Source organism: Delphinus delphis, chromosome 19 (genome assembly GCF_949987515.2).
Source record: "Delphinus delphis chromosome 19, mDelDel1.2, whole genome shotgun sequence".
In the NCBI taxonomy this organism is placed as follows: domain Eukaryota; kingdom Metazoa; phylum Chordata; class Mammalia; order Artiodactyla; family Delphinidae; genus Delphinus; species Delphinus delphis.
The window spans coordinates 28921900-28940038 of NC_082701.1; the positions used below are offsets into that span (position 1 = coordinate 28921900).

The 18139-nt window shown below is 35.3% G+C and overlaps 1 protein-coding gene across 8 annotated transcripts in view; it reads right to left on the reverse strand.

Moving 5' to 3' along the window:
- The window catches only part of INTS2 (integrator complex subunit 2), a 53582-nt gene that overhangs the window by 3288 nt on the left and 32155 nt on the right, over positions 1–18139 (reverse strand). For all 8 annotated transcript variants that reach the window (XM_059997299.1, XM_059997306.1, XM_059997300.1 and 5 more), the window contains exons 16-23: positions 13623–13727; positions 11286–11450; positions 10050–10251; positions 7161–7286; positions 3264–3462; positions 918–1169; positions 456–563; positions 218–323 (exon numbers count right to left, since the gene is read on the reverse strand). In XM_059997299.1, the coding sequence (XP_059853282.1) occupies positions 218–323; positions 456–563; positions 918–1169; positions 3264–3462; positions 7161–7286; positions 10050–10251; positions 11286–11450; positions 13623–13727 (1263 nt within the window). The remainder of the gene's footprint in view (positions 1–217; positions 324–455; positions 564–917; positions 1170–3263; positions 3463–7160; positions 7287–10049; positions 10252–11285; positions 11451–13622; positions 13728–18139) is intronic.

Consider the following 18139-nt stretch of genomic DNA (forward strand, 5'->3'; position numbering starts at 1 on the left):
ATACAGTCATTCACAAAAATGAAAGATACAATTTGCCTACCTACTCATCTCCTGTACACTATACATCACATTTGTCATAGGAAAATTTTCAAAAAGAATAATTCAAAAGATGGCATAACTATTAGTGACACAGAAAACATGGTGTCACTAAAGTCAGAAAAAATATGTACTACTTTATGTTAGAAATTTTTGTTATTGATGTCGGTTGGCTACACACCTGTTAGCAGAGTTCCCATGACATTGACAGCTAAGCGAGCCACACTGAGTGACTTTGGTAATGCATACTGGATACACAAGTGAGAAAGCAACTGGATAGCAAATATCTGTAACACAAAATCCAAATATTACATGTTTTTGAAGAAGGTCTTTAAGTATTAAAAATTGTAAAATGTTTTATATAACTAGAAGATTAAAGGGAGATCAAAATTCTCCTAAAGTTCCAAAATGCTCATTACCTGTTTTTCAAGTTCTGGCTGTGCAATAAGCTCAGGTATGAAATCCAGACAGATGTGCATAGATGGAATACCTGCGACTGTCAGAGGCAAAAGTTCACATGGATAACCCTATCTCAACAAGAAAGGGGGGAAAAGTTAGAAATAAAATAGCTGCAAGTCAAATACAGATAAAAATATAAAGGAAGGTTTCACTTCCTTTATGTAACAGTTGCTCAGAAAGCTACAATGCCCTACATGTTTCCTGGCATTTCACCTCTCTGATGCACTAAAATACAAATAAATTCTATGAACACTTTATTAGGCTGAAATCAAATTTTAAAAATCTGGATTTTTCTCCGTATTGCAAAGGACCATGATCATTTGCGTGACCTCCAGTTTCTAAATGATTCCTATTAATTTAGTACTTCAGAACTACCCCCAAAATAAAGTTCAACCATAAAGAATCATTCTTTGAAACCAGACCTGAAAGTGAACAAGCTTAGCAATGTTGGGATCCGCAATGTACATTTGGTGCAACAGACAACAGATAAGGCACTGAACTTCTCGAAGGTTACAGAGCAAATTGTCTTCTCCTTCCTCCATTCCCTTAGTTGGAGTGCTGGCAGTAATAACGCTTTGAACATTCCTTAGCAAGCTGTCTGGATTGACACGCTTTGCCTTCTCATCTTCAGTAGGTAAGCAAATCTCCAAGAGAATCTGGACAGCTGCACTATCCTACAAGCAAATAAAACACAGTGAATTTAAGAAGTTTCTGAGAAGTTTGTTTGAAAACCAAATTTGATTTTGTTTTCACATGAACACATGTGATAAAAATAACTGTTTCTTTAAGAACAAAAAGCAAAGAGGTACTTCTAAGAGAAAGAGTGAACAACCTATAGGCCGGTGGTTCTCATCTTTTTCAGGGCCATGAACCCTCTTAAGAATCTGAAGAAAACTGTATACCCTCTCAGCATAAAAATTAACATATGTAAACACAGCAACATATGGCATAATTTCATATGTTGAGGAGTGGTCACACACCTCTAAGGCAGATACATGAACTCGAGTTTAAGAACATCTACTACAAGAGTATTCGAATTCGGTGTCATCCAAAATAGGCCCTAGGGCAAAAAATGACTTCTACTGGAATCTCCTTTCCTTCCTCTTAAATTCCTACTTCTCCCAGGATCCTATCTTGTATTCCCCTCTTTTTCTCACCTCTGAAGATGGTGGTTAATAATTAATGCCTAAAAGTCACTCCCCAAAGCTCATTTTCCTTTTAATTTTAAGATAGGCTCTTTAAGGCTCTGGAAAGATTCTGCCTTACCATCCATTCCAACTGTACAACTCATTATTGCTCAGTCTACAAGCTTGAGTGCCATTTCATAGAAAAGTAGTTTCTTGAGGGGTGATCTACTTAATGCCCCTGCCTATAAAGGAGAGCTATAATCACTTGCATCTAGCAGGAAGAAGGAAAAAGAAAATGAATACATAATATGCATCTCTGAAAGACTGCCACTGCCTGGGATAGAAGAAAACAATTACTCCATCTACCTGTTTAATAACTTAATTATAAACTAAGGTTAGCCTTACATTATAATCATTTATAAAGTAAACTTTATAATCATTCTTGACGGGTTTTCGGTTGTTACTGTTTTATGTTTGTTTGTTTTTTTATAGACTCTGGAGCCAGCCTCCCCCAGCTTGAATCCCAGCTTCCCCACTTACTAAATGTATAACCTTGAGCAAGTCACTTAACCTCTCTGGATCTCGTTTTCCTAATCTGTAAAAATGGAGATAATACTCCATACCTCATAGGTTGGTTGTGAAGAGTAAATGAGTTAATATACATAAAAAACTCAGAATAGCATCCACCATATAATAAGCATTATATAAATGGTAGCTATTACCATCCTCAAGCCCTTATCTGAAACTCTGAGGGTCAGATTTACTTTAGAACTCAGACTTTTTTTTTCTGTAACATTATATAACACCTCCAGCAGAGACTAAGGCAGTACATTGTAATCAAATGTATTAATATTTCTGCAACAAAACATACCAACATTCATATTAAGTGGGATAAAGGCCATAAATAGCTTCACATCAATTCAGGTCAAGTTTTGACACAAACAAGGTCATATCAGGTCAGGTTTTTCTGCCAACTGAATTACCAAAAAAAATGCCTCAGTTTTCATAGCTTTTTGGATTTCTGTATTACAGATAAGGGATTGTGGACCTATATTATTACTCTAATTCCCCTTATTGCCAATGAAAAGATTTCAGAAAATATATTTCAAACTAAGAAAACATTTCTACTTTGAAGACCTCAAACTGCTTAACATTCAATCATCTCGCATGTCCTGCATTAGTCCAAAATTACTACCTAAGGCTGCAGTAAATTCTATATTGTTATAAAACTTTTCTAAATACAAACTTTAACTACTTGTGTTGTTATAGTATTTATCACTGCCTGACATTTTACTTTATATATATATATATATATATATACACACACACACACACACACACACACACACACACACACTTCTTGTCTGTCTCCACCATTTGATTTTTTTTCCATTTGATTTTAAGAAACAAAAGTCTTATATTTTGTTAAAATATAAATCTCACTAAAATGGCTATTAAATAAAGCCATGAAGATTATTCCTGATTTTAATAATTCAGAAGCAAAGGTAACACCATTATAATATACCTTCTGTAATAAAAGGAATGTATAATATGTCACCATTTTATGTAGAAGGCCATCTATTTAAATGATTATATTAACAGGAAAGCCCTTGGCCTTTTTGATTAATTTTACTTTATTACCTGAGCAGCCAGTAATGCATTTTTCAATTCCTCTCTGGTAACTTCTGGGCCATCAGTCTGTCCAACTAAACCTATTGTATTATTCTGAGAAAGCCTATCTTGCTCTGCTGTTTCCTTCAGATGAGCACTAAGGTAGGCTTTGGATGCCAGAAGATATCCATTCAACATATGTAGAGTAATATCCATCAGTGGGGGGCATCTAAACACAGAAAGAAGAAAAATATGTGAGAAAAAATATAAATTTATAAATTAGTCAGAACATGGTCAATCAATTTGAATAATTAGAAAAACCTGAACAGTACCTGAAAACATTAAAAGAGTAGAAAGTTAACACTTTTCCCACCAAAATATTCATTCTCAAAAATGAAAGCTTAATATATATATAATTCTCTGTACTTCAAGACTGTATGAATAGTATTATCTATTTCATCTTATCAACTAAAATCAAATGTAATATATACCCTAGAAAAAAGGCATTCCTTTTTACAAAAAAATGGCACTACCATTAAATCTCTTAGATATGAGCCTGCAAGGCAGCTGTCCTCAAAGACAAATAGTCTAGGGACTTCCCTGGTGGTCCAGTGGTTAAGACTCCACTCTCCCAATGCAGGGGGCATGGGTTTCGATCCCTGGTCAGGGAACTAAGATCCCACATGCCCCATAGCACAGTCAAGACAAAACAAAACAAAACAAAAAATGAATAGAGTTATTCATTCCTCAAAAATTGTTATAAATTAAATTTAAATGAGATAACAGATGTAAGAATTAAATGTAAAAAAGGAAACCAAAACAGATAAATCAGTAACCACTAAAATATTAAAAGCCAAGCCCTTAGAAAAACCTGACAATGCCACTTCCCAGCCTATCACAGACTGAGTATGTGTGCATAAACAGGCAGTACAGCTTTGGTTTTAACTATGAAACACTAGAAATGTCAATACTTTTTCTGAAATGTTCAAATTTTCTACAGTAAACATGCATGTATTAATAGTGGAAAAAAAGAAACATGTCAATGGTTAAATAAACCATGGCAATATTCCCAAAAATGAAGATAAGAATCACCTGGAGTATTTATTAAAAAAAAAATCCTAAACTCCACCAGACATTCTGGATCAGAGTTTGTAGAGGCCTGTATATATGGAATACTATGTAGCAGTTAAAACAATGAGATGGAACTATGCATACCAATATGGAAAAGATGTTCAGAATGGTAAGTTTTTTAAAAAAAGAACAAAATAGAGCCTACCAAAAACCACTTACGTTTTTTAACACCACCCAAAACAAAAAAGTAAATATTTGTTTATAAATTTGTAAATACATAGAAAATGAAGCTACATACACACCATTATGACAATAAAGTTTCCTCTGGAGATGGAACTGGGATTGGTCAATAGTTCAAAGAGGAACTTTGCTTTAAAAGTGGCAGCAGGGTAGATACGAGAGAACAAGACTTTTCACTGTACACCTTTTCCTTGTTAATCTTCTTGTTTGTGCACTTATTAATGTATATAATGAAAACTTTCATGCACACATAAAAAAGGGAATATTATAATGAACCTCTAAGAACTCATCACCCAGCAGCAACAGTTATCGACACATCGCTAGTCTTATTTCACCCATACCCCACCATCCACTTTCCCACCATCACCACTGGTTAGTTCAAAGCAAATCCAAAATGTCATATCTTTTCATATTGTTTGACATTTTTAAAAACCACCTAAATGATCACTTAGAAAAAATCAAATTTTAAAAAATGAACAAAATTAAAGGCAAAACAATAGAACAATAAAAGAAAAAACTGCACTCTATATACAAAAAGCTGATATCCTTTATGCGTAAAAAGCTCTTTAAATCAAAAAAGGTAAGCATTCTAATAGAAAACTAGGCTAAATGTAAAGAAGAAATACCAATAACCAATAAGTATATTAAAATATTCAATCTAAGAAAAATATAAATTAAAGTGGGAATCTATTTTTCACTTATCAAATTGGAAAAATTATATAAAACTGTATAGGAAAGTGTACAATATCAAACATCACTATAGGAATGTCAACAGGTTCAGCCATTCTGAGTGGCAGAATGAAAACATGAATCAAAGGACTTAAAAATGAGCATGTTCCTTTTGCCTCAATAATTCCATTTTTAGGGCTTCCCTGGTGGCGCAGTGGTTGGGGGTCCCCCTGCCGATGCAGGGGGCATGGGTTCGTGCCCCGGTCTGGGAGGATCCCACGTGCCGCGGAGCGGCTGGGCCCGTGAGCCATGGCCGCTGGGCCTGCGCGTCCGGAGCCTGTGCTCCGCGGTTGGGAGAGGCCACAACAGTGAGAGGCCCGCGTAAAAAGAAAAAAAAAAAAAAAAAAAAAATTCCATTTTTAATAATCATTTCTAAGGAAATACTCAGTACACAATAGTTACCACAGCACTATCAATAATAACAAAAAATGGAAATAAAATATCCAACAATAGGGAACTGAATTAAGCATAGCATATCTATGTGGAATACTACGTAGCCAATTAACATAAGAAGATCTATTAACATGAGAAAAGGTTCACAAGTTGTTAAGTGAAAGATCTAGGCTACAAAAACATTTCATACATTATGATAGCATAATTTAACAGCCTCCTGAACAACTGCGGGTGATTTAGGTGAAAGGTTACCTACTTAAGTGGATTTTTAACACTGATAAATTGTTTTAGAAATGGCTCTTCTCTAGAAATGTTATTTACTGTTGTTTTCTTTTTATTAAATAGATACTTAATGTCATTTATACTGTTTATTCTTCTGGTTCCTCTTCCCTCCGAGACCTTGATCTCACCAAACCATATTTGGCTGATTCTGCAGATTTTGCCACTTCAAGAATTTCATCCCCAGGGTTAAAGGCAGATGAGTATATTACTGTATCCTAGTTAGTCTTCTTTACTCCAGTTTCTTTCCCCGCTGAACTATCTAGTGTGAACCTTCTCTTCGTAAGTTACCACCTAAATGACCTCTTCAGCCTAACATTCAAGGCCCTCCATAGCCTGACCTTAACCTAACATTCCAACTCTAAAGTGTGTTCTCAAAAACTAAGCCTTCCACTCAAGGCTTTTTCACTCTTGCTTTTACACTTCTGCTCACACTATTCTTTTTCTCACAATACCTTCTCTGACCTCTTACGTCCCATCATTACAGTATCTGTTCATCTAAACCCTACTTCTATACTTCAAAATACTACTCAAAGTCTCACTTCCTCCTGAAACTTTTAACACCATTCATTTACTGTACCATTCATCTGCATATGACCATATTATTTAACTTTTCAGGTATTTATCTTATTTCCCGATACAAGTGATAATCACTTTAAAGGCAGACCCCTCAACTTGTATATCTTTGTTACTATTTAGCTTAGCAACTAGAAATTCAAATATTAATGATGTGAATTAATTAATCCCACCTCTTGAGGCGAAGCTACTTCAAAGCAACTGATTAAGTTAAGCAATTAGCAAGGAAGTATAGACAAATGTGGAATCAATAAAGCTAACATCACAATTAAGGATTCCAAAAGGATCACAATTTTAATGCATGTAATGATTTCATAATAAACCGGTTTTTTTAAAGCTTTTTTCAACAATGCTATGAGAAATGGTATCATTTTTCACTATCTTGACTCTGAGAGAAAGAACACTATTGAGGGCTGCCAAAACCAAAGATGACATTTTGTTAAGGCTAGGTTTATTAATCACATATTAAACTGAAGTTCATGAATATAGACAACCAAAAAAAACACAAAAACCTCACAGGTCATACTGCCAAGTTACCTGCAAGAACACGAAGATATAAGTTTAAACTGAATTTCTTCAATTTCCTTTGACTCTCCAAAGCATAACTCTATAGTAAAAATGAACTCAAATGACACATACCTGTACACCCTCTGATCACATCTTAGCACAATGAGAGGATCTATCATCAGATCATTCTGAGTATACTTTTGCTGTCGTACAAACTTTACTGATGGTTGAAGTGCATTAACTGTCATTACCCACAGCCTGATGAGAAAATAATCATATGTTCAAAAACAGCTATATCATAATTGAAACCTGTAGCCACCATCCAGTTCCTTTTATCTTAGAAAGATATAGTCAGGAAAAAAATTAGAGAACAGGTGTAAATGAACTTGGAAAAATTAAAAACTATAGAAATCTAACCTATTATTATGTTTCTAAAACAAATGAAGATAAAACAATAAACAAAAGTAGTTTCAAAAATCTTCACAGTTGTAAGGGAATAATCATGGCATATAAAATCAGAATTTGAATTAAAACCTAAGTTATACCACTTGCTGTATGACTCTGTGTAAGTCATGGAACCTCTCTGAACTGTTTCCTCCTCTGTAAAATATGACTATAATACCTGTAAATGAAATGATATCCACCAAAGCACTTTGTAACTGGCCCCATAAATTATTGTTCTACATTTATCATCACAGAATCTAAATATGAGATGCCACTTTGAGATTAAACATCAATAGACTATAAAAGTGGTTACTAACCTGACTACACATCAGAATTACTGAAGAATATGCCAATATGTAGGGTATCTGACCTCTTACAGTGAAGCCCAGGAGTCCATCAACCCCACCTCACACACAGAGCTTGCCCACTCTTAAATGAGTGGATAGCCAACAATCATCAGACATTTAAAGAAAGTTTCTACTTTGAAAAAGATTAAAATATACAAACAGAAAGAAAGGAATGCCAAAGAAACAATATAGAGATGAGAAGAAAAAAAAATTCATAAACCTATAATTAATTTCCTTAAAGGACAGAATATTTCGTATATGAAACAAGAATAGGAGGCATTTATAGATTCTCAGATAAGAAAGAGCTCTTAGAAATTAAGACTATAACAGAAATATTTTAAATTCAAAGGAAAGATCAGAAGATAACAGACGAAATATCCAGAAAATGTACATAAAAGAGAAATTTAAAAATAGAGGAGAAAGAAGGAGAAAATCAGAGTAAGTTCAAGAGGTTTAAAATCCAAATTGCAAAAAATTCCAGAAAACAGAGGGAAAGAAATTACTGAAGAAAAAAAAAAATACAAGAAACTGTCCTAGAAGTGAAGACATCAGATTAGTCCCCCGACAAAAAAAAAGGCCAACCAAGTGCCCAGCACCATGAATTAAAAAAGACCCAAACCAAAATGTATCATCATGAAATTTCAGAAACAATGAAAAAGAACCTAAAACCTTTAAAAGAAAAAACAATGGTCACATACAAAGGATTGGGAATTGGTATAAGATTAGATTACTCAAAAGTAATCAGGAAAGCTCTAATTACTTCAATAGAATAAAGCTTTCAAATTGCTAAGAGGAAAAGTAAGCTAGAATTCTACACCTAGCCTAATATCAATCACGTGAGGGGAAGAATAAAAACCTTTTCACATATGAAAGCCTCAAAAAAAAAAATATTTCCCAAACATCTTTCCCAGGAAGCAACTTGAGCATTAGTTCCACTCACTTAAATAAGGAACTAAATCAAGAAAGACAAAAACATGGACTCAAACCAAGAGACAAAGCAATTCCAGATGGCTACTGTGAATGTCCCAGATTGAAACATAAGGCTGGAAAGATCTGAAAGGAAGGTTTCCAAGGAAAAATGTTACTAATATGTTACCTGATGTGTTAACAATTAATGTAAATTTCCACTCAATAATAGAGTTTGAGAGTGAATTAGTTATTGATACAAAGAAAACAAAAAACCTGAACAAATGTTAAAGAGGCAAACAACTCAGGGTGTGTATGTGGGGTATGAAGGAGGGCAGTTGTTTAAGAAAGAAATTGTAATCAAAGGATATCATATATATCAACATAAATAACACTTATGTAGTCATAATAATATGCACACTGAATATTTCTTTAACCAAAAATTCTGATATAACTGTTGGGAGAAATGGAGGAAGGGAGAATATATGGAAGAAGAGGGACTCACAGGGGAAGCAAGTAAGAGTGCTAAATCTTCATCTTGTATGAAGGATTTTGTAGGAAGTCAAAAGATAATTTCTAAATTGGAAAGTCAGGAAATCATAGTAATTATAAGCATATGATTGAGATACATGGTGGGACATAAATGCCAGAATTAAAAGATAAAGGAGCTAAGAATAATTGTCTCTGAGGATCAATAGTCTAAAATGGGAAGGTGGGGGCTGACCTTATACACTATTTAACTTACGTGCATTTATTAATTTGATATAAGTAAAAATCAAACTTAAAAAGTATAAATATTCCCAGACCTACTGAATCAGAATCTCAGGTAAGTCCAGCCCAGTATTGTTTCTAGAGCAGACCAAGTGTTTTTGATGCAATCTATGGAACAGCAGAGACCCATTTGACTAAAGACAAATCCAGCGTTCCACTGTGATTTAATTGGCATGGGTTACAACTTGGGGATCAGGAGTTTTAAAAGCTCTCCAGGTGATTTTAATGTACAGCAAAATTTGGAGCCACTGCAATGATGCAAGACACAATGGTAATCTAAATCACAATTAGCCACAAATGACTCTACATGAGAACTCCCTTTTAAAGAACTTTCCCAAGTTGGAAATACTTCAAGGTTTCTCTCTGTTTCTTAAGATAGAGTTTATTCTTTTCCTTAAAGTTATAACAACTCTTTTAATTAGTGGTCTTCAGAAAGGATTTATATTGTCAAAAAGTTTTTTTTAACAATTTTTTTCAACATTTAAGTTTAAGTTATTGTATACAATCACTGCTATACACTTATCTATTACATGTAACAATACACTGAAATTACCTTCTAGGCATCACAGTATTAAGAACCATCCATAGTTTATTGACCGTTTGAAGAATTCGCCGCGGAACCCCTGAATTCAACAGCTGATTCATATTGGATGTTAATACTTCTGCATATGGTATAAGTTCACTGGCAGAGAGTAGAGTCAAGTGTTCTAGAATCTGCATCACTTGTGTGTGACTTACTGGGACAGCTGAAAATGCTAAAAGGAAAACTTTATAGTCATAATCTAAATACTATACAGCTTACCAAATAGGAAGTAATATTGCTCTATCAAACTATAGGCGAAAGAAATCAAGAAAGCAGTATTGCTTTAAAAAAAGTAAAACTTTCCATTCTAGTCATAGTTGTGGGTATACTTAAAATTAGGCCCTTAAGAAAAATTCATGTTAAGGTGCAGTTATTTCGTAAAGAACAAAAAATACCTCATTTTAAAAATCACATTAGTGAGAGTGACCCAAAGACAACAATTCACACTGATTTAAAAAATTGACTGGAACATGAAAATATACCGAACTATTGCTCTTGGTATTAACATTCATTTGAAAAATTCAAACTTCTTGACACCTTCCTTCGGGTAGCCCTTTATGGGCTGTAAGCAACTGTTAGTAAAAAATAGCTAGAACCGTCCTCCTTCAATAGAATAGTCACTAACCACTTCTGGCTACTGAGCACTTGAAATGCAGCTTGTCCAAAATGAGATGTGCTGTAAGTATAAAATCCATGGACTCAGTATGAAAAAATAATAAAATATCTAACAGTCTTTTTATACTGATTATGTGATGAAATCATAATATATTAGATATACTGGGTTATACAAAATAGTTATTTAAATTTGCCTTTTTTTAACTTTTTTAATGTGGCAATATATAGAAAGTTTAAAATTGTATGTGTGGCTCACATCATATTTCTATTTTAAAGTGCTGATCTAGCTTATTATCCATTAACAGCAGATACATTGTTCTATTCCACAGTACTTATTTCTGACCAGTTTTAGGACTTTCCTAAAACCACATGACCTGTTTAGTGATATAACGTATAACCTATGAGGAAACAGATGCAAGCATGTCAGAAAAAAATGGTAAAAAATCCTTTAACTCAAAGAGAATTACTTTAAATATATTCACCAAAACCCTGTTATATCTCCAGGAAAATGCTGCATGATTTTAAGATTTCCACAGGCCTAACACCTCTGTGTACTACTAAAGGGGTAAAAGGCATACCAATTTATTATACCTTCTTGAAGTTGTTTAGGAGAGTGGTTTTTGGCATTACTAGTCAGGAGCATTCTTCTTAACAGGGCATCAGTTCCTGTGATTTCTTCTTCACAGATCCAATCATCCACAATGCATAAATGTGGGTAGTTAGTTGCAAGGAGACGAAGTAAAGCAGAATGCAACCCTTGAAAATTTAAAAGAAGTCAATTGGATTCTTTATTCTTAAACATCAAAATCTTCTCTCTCTTCTTTCCCCTCTCTCTTCTCCCGTTCATGTACAGCAAGCCAAAGGCATCTGCCCTTCTTATGCATGCATACTACAGCTTAAGAACTTCTGTTCAATAGTTCAGCCAGGGAATCTGCTTAAAGATCGCCAAGTGAATTGATACACAGGAAGCTGGAAGCCACTACTTTTGTCAAAAGTTCTCAAGCTTTCTTCCACCCTATCCCAGCATAAAAGTCTCCCATCAGGAAAATTAGTTTGACATAGCAGTAGTTCAAGAGTTGAGTGGGGAGGAGAAAAAGAGAAGGGAAAAGAATGTTCATTTCAGGGAGATCATATATGGTTTGAAAAAGGCCTCACTCAGAAATTCTGATAGGCTTGGTAATTCCCTGGCGGTCCAGTAGTTAGGATGCCGCACTTCCACTGCAGGGGGCACGGGTTTGATCCCTGGTTGGGGAACTAGGCTCCCGCATGCTGAGCGGCACAGCCAAAACATAAATAAATAAAAATTTTAAAAGATTTTAAAAGAAGAAATTCTGATAGGCTTCTATAGGAGAACATGTCCTCTCCTCCAACCCAGTTGAGAATCATTGCTACAGATGAGTAAAATTAAAGTTGCCCAACTTGAGTACCTAAATTTACACTTTATGTGCATTTCCTCATTTCACCCTGACATTCCTACAAGGTAAGCAATATTGTCTCCATTCTACTATGAAGAAACAGGCTGAAAGATATTTATTAATGTTCCCAAAGTCACACAGCTGTCACCCAACCCAAGCAGTACTGACGATACCCACAAGAGGGTGCATTTGTCTTCTTTTAAGAAGGGTTAAGGAAGCTCAAAAGGATCGGGAAACCTTCCTTTGACTAAATCTAAGTCTTGTTTCTAATCTTTTGCTTACAGCAGTTAGACTACTCATTATTATTATTGTGTAATATTAATAATGAGAAAAATAAATGATGATACTGTAAAAATGCCTATTTAGACATATGAAGCGTCACTATGTTATTTACCTAATAAATGCTGCTGCTACTAAACAATTATCATCATCTCCAAAGTTGCAAGAGTTAGCAGTAAGAGTATCAGTAGTAATAAAAGTACGTTAGATCCAATCACCCCCTTATTATGCAACTTAGATCAAATCAAACCACTGCTTAGTCCCAAGAGGGTTAAGTATCTGTTTCCTTTCTCATAGAAACTGCTTAAAATAAATGCTTCTGTTTGAAAAGGCACTATAACAATCAAAAGTGGTATTAAATTTAATGCACAAGTACATGTGTAGTCAAGACTTTCCCAAACAGTCACAAAAATGACTGCTTACAATAGTGCAAATTAATCTACACTTCGTAATCTCTTCAGTAAAACATGTTAGTTGCCAAAAGCTGCCAAATATAACATCATTTCTCTAGAAAGAGATAATGCAAAGATATAAAAAATAAATGCAGACATCTGGCTAAAGATGACGAAAGCAAGCTCCCGTTCATCCTGGAAACCAACCGTAACAAAGACAGACAAAGAAAATCCCCAACTTCAAAAAAACAAACCAAAAAGAAAAAAACACAACCCACACATTCAAACATTATAAAAAGGTGTTAATTTAAGAAAAAATTTGAATTTCAAAAAATAGTACTATATTTCTATTTGACAGTTTTACAGTAAACATATTATAGTAATTCCACACTAAGGAATGTTATGGAGCAATTAAAAACAATAAGGTAGATCTAGATGAAGTGACATGATAAGATTTCCAAGACTCAAAGAGAAAAAAGCAAATCTCAGAAGAGATGGGTATAATACCATTTAAAGCTTAAAAAAATAATTTTTTACTTGTGTATCTATTAGCTTCAACCATATGAAACTGCATTTTTGGAGGTCAAAAATAGTTGAATACCTGTAATTTCATATGATTCACCCTATAGAAAGGAATATCTGAAATTACACACCAAAATGAAACTAGGGCCTTGGGGGTGAGGAGCGGTTTGCAGGGAGTAAGACAGCAAGGGAGGTAAAGAGGAATTTCACTCTTGAATTGGGCTTTAAACATTGAGCACCTATTACACTTTATAACATCATAAACGGTAGGTACTTTTAAACAATAAACGTTAGCAGTAAAAAGCAAATAAAACAAATACCTCCCAACTCCTGCTGCAGTCCTTGAGCCTGTCGAATAAGAAATTTGATGGGAATCTGATCCATTAAAGAAGACGAATATGATTTGGGCTTTCTTTGCATGGCAGCTGTCAGTCAAAGATTAAAAAATGTTAAGATACAGTGTCAGTAACAGTAGAAATTTTAACCTTCAACACAAATGGGAACAAACACAATGTCAAATTACTTTTAATTCACTTAATCTGTGAATATAGTTCATAAAACATGAAGAATCACTACCACAATAATGAATACACAGGACAAGCAAGAACATACTTAAGGGCAATATCTCGGAAAATGCCCCGAAACTGAAACTAGGGGGAAGAAAAATCATGAGTGAGAGAAGCCACCTGCAGAAGTGCCCTGCACTAGAAAACAACAACAAAAAAAACACCGAAACCTGAGAAGTCAGTCAAGACTCTCCCAAATCTAGTTAGGAAGACCAAATGCAGTCATGCCAGCATGGCTTAAAGCTTCATGATGCCAACAGCCTTAAATTAATCATATTATGTATTAGTGGTGACTCGTTTTGATGAAAGTTGGGAAATATGAATGACTTCCTTCTCTCACAACTTCTACCTTCAACTAACAAGTACATGCTTTTTTTTTTTTTTAAACAAATCCATCTTAATTTCTGTTCTTTTTCTGCTATCCTAAATCAGTGCCTACTCATCATTTATTTAAATAACTATTACGGCTCAATTTCCCAGACTCCAATTTCTCTGGTCTTTGATCCATCCTTCACACTGCTGCCCTAGTCCTCTTATTTAAATTGAGATTTGGCCAGATCACATGTCTCTGGCTCCATGCTCAGAAACCTTCCATGGATTCCCAGATCCCACAGAGTAAAGGTCCTTGCAAATCAACGCTATCTTTCTTTGTCTTATCTCCACCATATGCTATATGCCTGACACCCTCATCTCATTCCAAGGCACTTTGCTTGTACACAACAAAACTATATGAGCATCTCAACCAGGGTGTCCATAGTTTGAAAAAGCATTTCCAATATACTTTTTCTTTTCCAAATACAAACCACACAGTGTAAAGCTCAACAAATTTTTATTGAAGATAAGAAGCATATGAGTGCAAGTGTTAGAATAAAGGTTGAGAATCATTGCCTAAACAGACCATATACCTCTAGGTTAGATATAATCCCCCTTGTAAATTAATAAATTAGCATCCCAGTTTTCCACACAAATCTTTTATGAACTGAGTAAGAATGTATCTCAAAGCACAGTTGAAAAAAAACATAGGGCTTCCCTGGTGGCACAGTGGTTGAGAGTCCGCCTGCCAATGCAGGGGACACGGGTTTGTGCCCGGGTCTGGGAGGATCCCACATGCCGCGGAGCGGCTGGGCCCGTGGGCCATGGCCGCTGAGCCTGCACGTCCGGAGCCTCCGCAACGGGAGAGGCCACAGCAGTGAGAGGCCCGCGTACTGCAAAAAAATTAAAAATAAAAATAAATAAATAAAACATAGCTTCCAGTGACAGTCAAATTCTGGTCCCAACACCATCCAGATTGAAAAGGAAGAAGTAAAACTGTCACCATTTGCAGATATGGTATTATACAGAAAACCTTACAGACTCTATCAAAAAACTGTTAGAACTAAAAAAAAAAAAAAAAAAAAGGTGGTAAAAGCAACAAGTATTTCGGCCCACTTAAGTGACTCTCATGCAAACGCTGAGGTGAATACGTGGGACCTCTACAGTAAGATGAGGGAGCTAGCATTTAAGGAGCACCTTAGGGTACATGGCTTTGTGCCAGAACCAAATAATTTCCTAAAGAGTAAAGTAGAGTTGGTTGGTAAATGAGTGGCTGAGGAGGCTTTTCTGGATGTCAAAGTTCCATAAAGGTAACAAGAATAAAAAAAAAAGAAAGAAAAAACCTGTTAAAATTAATAAACAAATTCAGTAAAGTTGCAAGATATAAAATCAATACACAAAAATCTGTTGTGTTTCTAATACACCAATAACAAACAATCAGAAAGAGAAATTAAGAAATCAATCCCATTTGGGGATATATGTATACGTATAGCTGATTCACTTTGTTATAGAGCAGAAACTAACACACCACTGTAAAGCAATTATTCTCCAATACAGATGTTAAAAAAAAAAAAAGAAATCAACCCCATTTACAACTGCATCAAAAAGAATAAAACACCTATGAATAAATGTAATCAAGGAGGTGAAAGACCTATATATTGAAAACTACAAGACATTAATGAAAGAAATTGAAGATAAAAATACATGAAAAAAGATGAAACTAGACCACTATCTTACACCACACACAAAAATGAACTCAAAATGGATCAAAGACTTGAACCTAAGACCGGAAACCATATAACTCTCAGAAGAAAACACAGGTGCTAAGCTCCCGGACACAGGTCTTGGCTGATTTTTTTGAATCTGACACCAAAAGCAAAACCAACAAAAGCAAAATAAACAAGTGGGACTACTGCCAACTATAAAGCTTCAGAACAGCAAAGGAAACCATCAATAAAATGAAAAGGCAACCTACTAAACGGGAGAAAATATTTGCAAATCATATATCTGATATGGGGCTAATATGCAAAATATATTTAATAACTCAAGAGCAAAAAATCAAACAATCCAATTTAAAAATGGGCAGAAGGGGACTTCCCTGGTGGCACAGTGGTTAAGAATCCGCCTGCCAATGCAGGGGACACAGTTTGATCCCTGGTCTGGGAAGATCCCACATGCTGCGGAGCAACAAACCCCATGCGCCACAACTACTGAGCCTGCGCTCTAGTGCCCGCAAGCCACAACTACTGAGCCTGCCTGCCACAACTACTGAAGCCTGCACGCCTAGAGCCCATGCTCTGCAACAAGAGAAGCCACCACAATGAGAAGCACATGCACTGCAAAGAAGAGTAGCCCCCGCTCACTGCAACTAGAGAAAGCCCACACACAGCAATGAAGACACAATGCAGCCAAAAATAAATAATAAATTAAAAATAAATAAATTTTTTATAAATGGGCAGAAGATCTGAATAGGCATTTTCCCAAAGAAGACATACAGAGGTACAACAGGTACATGAAAAGATGCTCAACGTCACTAATCATCGGGGAAATGGAAATCAAAACCACAATAAGCTATCACCTCATACCTGTTGGAAGGAGTATTATCAAAAAGACAATAAACAAGTGTTGATGAAGATAAGGACAAAAGGAAACACTTGTGCACTATTGGTAGGAATGTAAATTGGTGCAGCCACTATAAAAAACAGTATGGAAGGACTTCCCTGGTGGTGTAGTGGTTAAAAATCCACCTGCCAATGCAGGGGACATGGGCTCAATTCCTGGTCTGGGAAGATCCCACATGCTGTGGCACAACTAAGTCCATGAGCCACAACTACTGAAGCCCGCGCATCCTAAAGCCCACACACCACAACTACTGAGCCCACACGCCACAACTACTGAAGCCCACGCGCTCTAGGGCCCGTGTGCCGCAACTACTGAGCCTGCATGCCACAACTACTAAAGCCCATACGCCTACAGCCCGTGCTCCACAACAAGAGAAGCCACCACAATGAGAAGCCCGCACACCGCAACGAAGAGTAGCCCCTGCTTGCAGTAACTAGAGAAAGCCCGTACACAGCAATGAAGAGCCAACCCAGCCAAAAACAAATAAATAAAAAATAAATTAATTAAAAGAAAGAAAACAGTATGAGGTTACTCGAAAAATTAAAAATAGAACTACCATATGATCCAGCAATTTCCCATCTAGGTATTTATCTGAAGAAAATGAAAACACTAACTTGAATAGATTATATATACCCACATGTTCACTGCCACATTATTTACAATAGCCAAGATATAGAAACAATCTAAGTGTCCATCAATGGATGAATGGATAAAGAAAATATGAGATACATACACATACACACACACACACACACACACACACACACATATACATACAATGGAACGTTATTCAGCCATAAAAAAGAATGAAACTTTGCCATTTGTGACAACATGGGTGGAACTGGAGGGCATAATGCTAAGCAAAATAAGTCAGACAGAGAAAGACAAATACCATATGACCTCTTTTATATGTGGAATCATAAAAAAACAAAAACAAAAAAACCTTCAAAGATACAGAGAAATAATTGGTGGCTGCCAGAGGAGCAGGGGATGAGGGGTAAAAGAAATAGGGGAAGAGCGTCAAACGGTAAAAAAGAGAAAAAAGAAAAGAAAAAAAAAGAAAAAGAAATTCAATACTAAAAACCAATTTGAAACCACAACTCTGTGGCCCATCTTGATGGATATAAAATAATATTACTGTTTGTACAAAATAACATTAAAGAGGAAAAATGGAATATAAAATGGTATTAAGATAGATTGATTATAACTAGGCAAAATGCTAATATACACTAGTAAAGATAGATTATTTTGAATAATAAAAACGGATTAATATTAAATATATATAAGTTCCAGTGATGGTCAAATCCTGGTTCCAACCCTTACAACTAAGGGAAGTC